Genomic DNA, 1,968 nt, shown 5'->3' with positions numbered 1-1,968 from the left:
CTTAGCATCTAGGGCCTTGCCTGCCTTGGCCAACAGAGTCCTTGTCAGCCGTCCACTAGCTTCCATGCCTTCCCTTACACCCCGCTGGTGCATACGGATGTCCTGGCTCTTCTGAGGTGTCCAGAACTCAGTCGTAGGCTTAGGGGGTGGTGTTTCCGGCCGTGCAGGAAGAGCCTGACTTTCCAGGACTGTGATGGGCTGAGCCCATGATGGCCTCGGCAACCCTCGGCCGTGGTATCATGATAACGTCATCCTGAAGCAGGCAGTGTCTGTGTGTTCCGGAGCATATAAGAGCTGCCCTCTCTTCCTGTCATCTAGTTCTCTCTTTTCTTCTTCTCTCTACATTCGAGGCAAACTCGTAGAGTCTTCACCAGCTAGTTGCAATATACTCCTGGGACCGTTACAAGGACTGCCTCGGGGTCTTCCAGCACTTTAGATGGATCCAGCGGCTAAATACCTGTGTTCCTAAACCCAGAGATGATATCCCTAGCAGACATTCCAAGCCTAGATGCATCCCTATAGCAATAGAGGAACCGTCGCTTGTTTACGGCAGCCGATGCTGTGAAGCTTGCCAGGGCCTTGGTAGCTTGCCGGAAGTAGTTTTTCAGAGCTGAGAAAACACTGTGGTCGAGAGGCTGAGTTTTGTAGGAGGTGTGAGCAGGCAGATAGACCAACTGAACCTTGTTTAGCCAAGCTGTAGCCATGAAGTCGCCGGTTGTATGACTGGAATGCTCGTCGAGGACCAGTAACCTCCACTCGTCACCTTGAGGCTTGGTTTGTGGCAGATACACCTCTTTTAGCCACTTCAAGGCAATCTGGCTATTGCTCCAGCCAGTGAAACTGTAGTCAAACTTCCAATCTGGGAAGTCTGCCTCTAGTTCAGCTTTAGCAGGAAACCATTGGCCCTGAAGGGAAGCCCCGGTAAAGACTAAGGTTGGCGATAGTCATACCCCCTCTGCAGTGCCACACTCAAGGACAGTAACCCATGTAGTTGTATCAGAGCTAGTTGTATAAGCCCTGCTTGTAAGGAAACTGCCAATGACTGTGCCGGCCGTAGTTTCGAGCTCCTGCATGCCATGCTCGTCATGGTTGGCGATATTCGCGGGTACGATGTTCTTATCGCGGATATGGAACTCCAGCCTCTCATAGAAATCTTGGTAAGCGTCCCGTGTAGAGCCTTTCGTACGAGAGCTTTCCAACAGAGCTGATTTCTTAGTTTTGACAGCATCGTGGCGGCGTAGAAAGCGGTCGATCCATCTAGCACCCAGGGGCTGATGATCACCTCCTTCAGCCAAGATGGCCTGCGCAAAAGCCACCACCTGGTTACGGCTAGGAGCCCTTCCAAACTTTCTTCATTGAGACACCAGTCAACTACATGCCTCTCTTGCACAGGACTGAGCCGTTGTTCGTGGATTTTGGCTTGTTGTCGAGGGTGGGCGCCATGAAGCCGTCGGTTCAGGGTAGACTGTGGGATGCTGTACTTTTCCGCTGCATCTTTCCGGAAACAAAGGCCCTCTCGAACCTCAGTTATAGCCAAATGAATAAGCTCTTCCCGGATAGCGGTCATGTTGATTTTGGCCCAGAAGTGGATGAGTTGTGTTGAGTTGAAGTTAGTGATGTCTGGAATGGTGGTGTGGTGCCAGGATTCCATTGTGGGGCCGATTCCGTTGCGGGGTCCAGACGTCTAGACCGGATCAGAGTAATCTGCAGGGATGAAAGCGAAGTTGCCTTAGTCAAGGAAGTAGTGTAGAAGATCACGGTGCCAGGAGTGCGCGTGCTAAGGGGACCAGCTATACCCGGTGAGGATTGACAATACCAACCGGATAGCAGTCCTTGACGTAGAGGGAAACATCCTCCCTGGAGCAGCAGAAGTTGTAACGGGCTGAGCCCGTAAAGGCCTCGGCAAACTCTCGGCCAAGACTCGAGATTCGGTGGACTTCTATCTTATTCGATATCGGCGCACAGGCC

The 1,968-nt window shown here is 52.2% G+C and overlaps 1 protein-coding gene across 1 annotated transcript; it reads right to left on the bottom strand.

Annotated features, from left to right (window-relative positions):
- Positions 1-1,006, bottom strand: N657DRAFT_649205 (uncharacterized protein; the record flags this gene model as incomplete). The annotated part of the gene is made up of 5 exons (XM_062793673.1): positions 951-1,006; positions 458-874; positions 411-421; positions 128-198; positions 1-20 (listed from the first exon to the last, which is right to left on the bottom strand). The coding sequence occupies exons 2-5, from the start codon at positions 702-704 to the stop codon at positions 2-4; spliced, it is 348 nt and encodes a 115-aa protein (XP_062644178.1). The 5' UTR covers positions 705-874; positions 951-1,006.
- Positions 1,007-1,968: the final 962 nt, after the last annotated feature.

The sequence above is a fragment of the Parathielavia appendiculata genome (assembly GCF_033297405.1).
Source record: "Parathielavia appendiculata strain CBS 731.68 unplaced genomic scaffold N657scaffold_17, whole genome shotgun sequence".
Taxonomy (NCBI): domain Eukaryota; kingdom Fungi; phylum Ascomycota; class Sordariomycetes; order Sordariales; family Chaetomiaceae; genus Parathielavia; species Parathielavia appendiculata.
The sequence above is the reverse complement of the archived record's forward strand: the minus strand, read 5'-3'. Positions and strand labels throughout refer to the sequence as shown.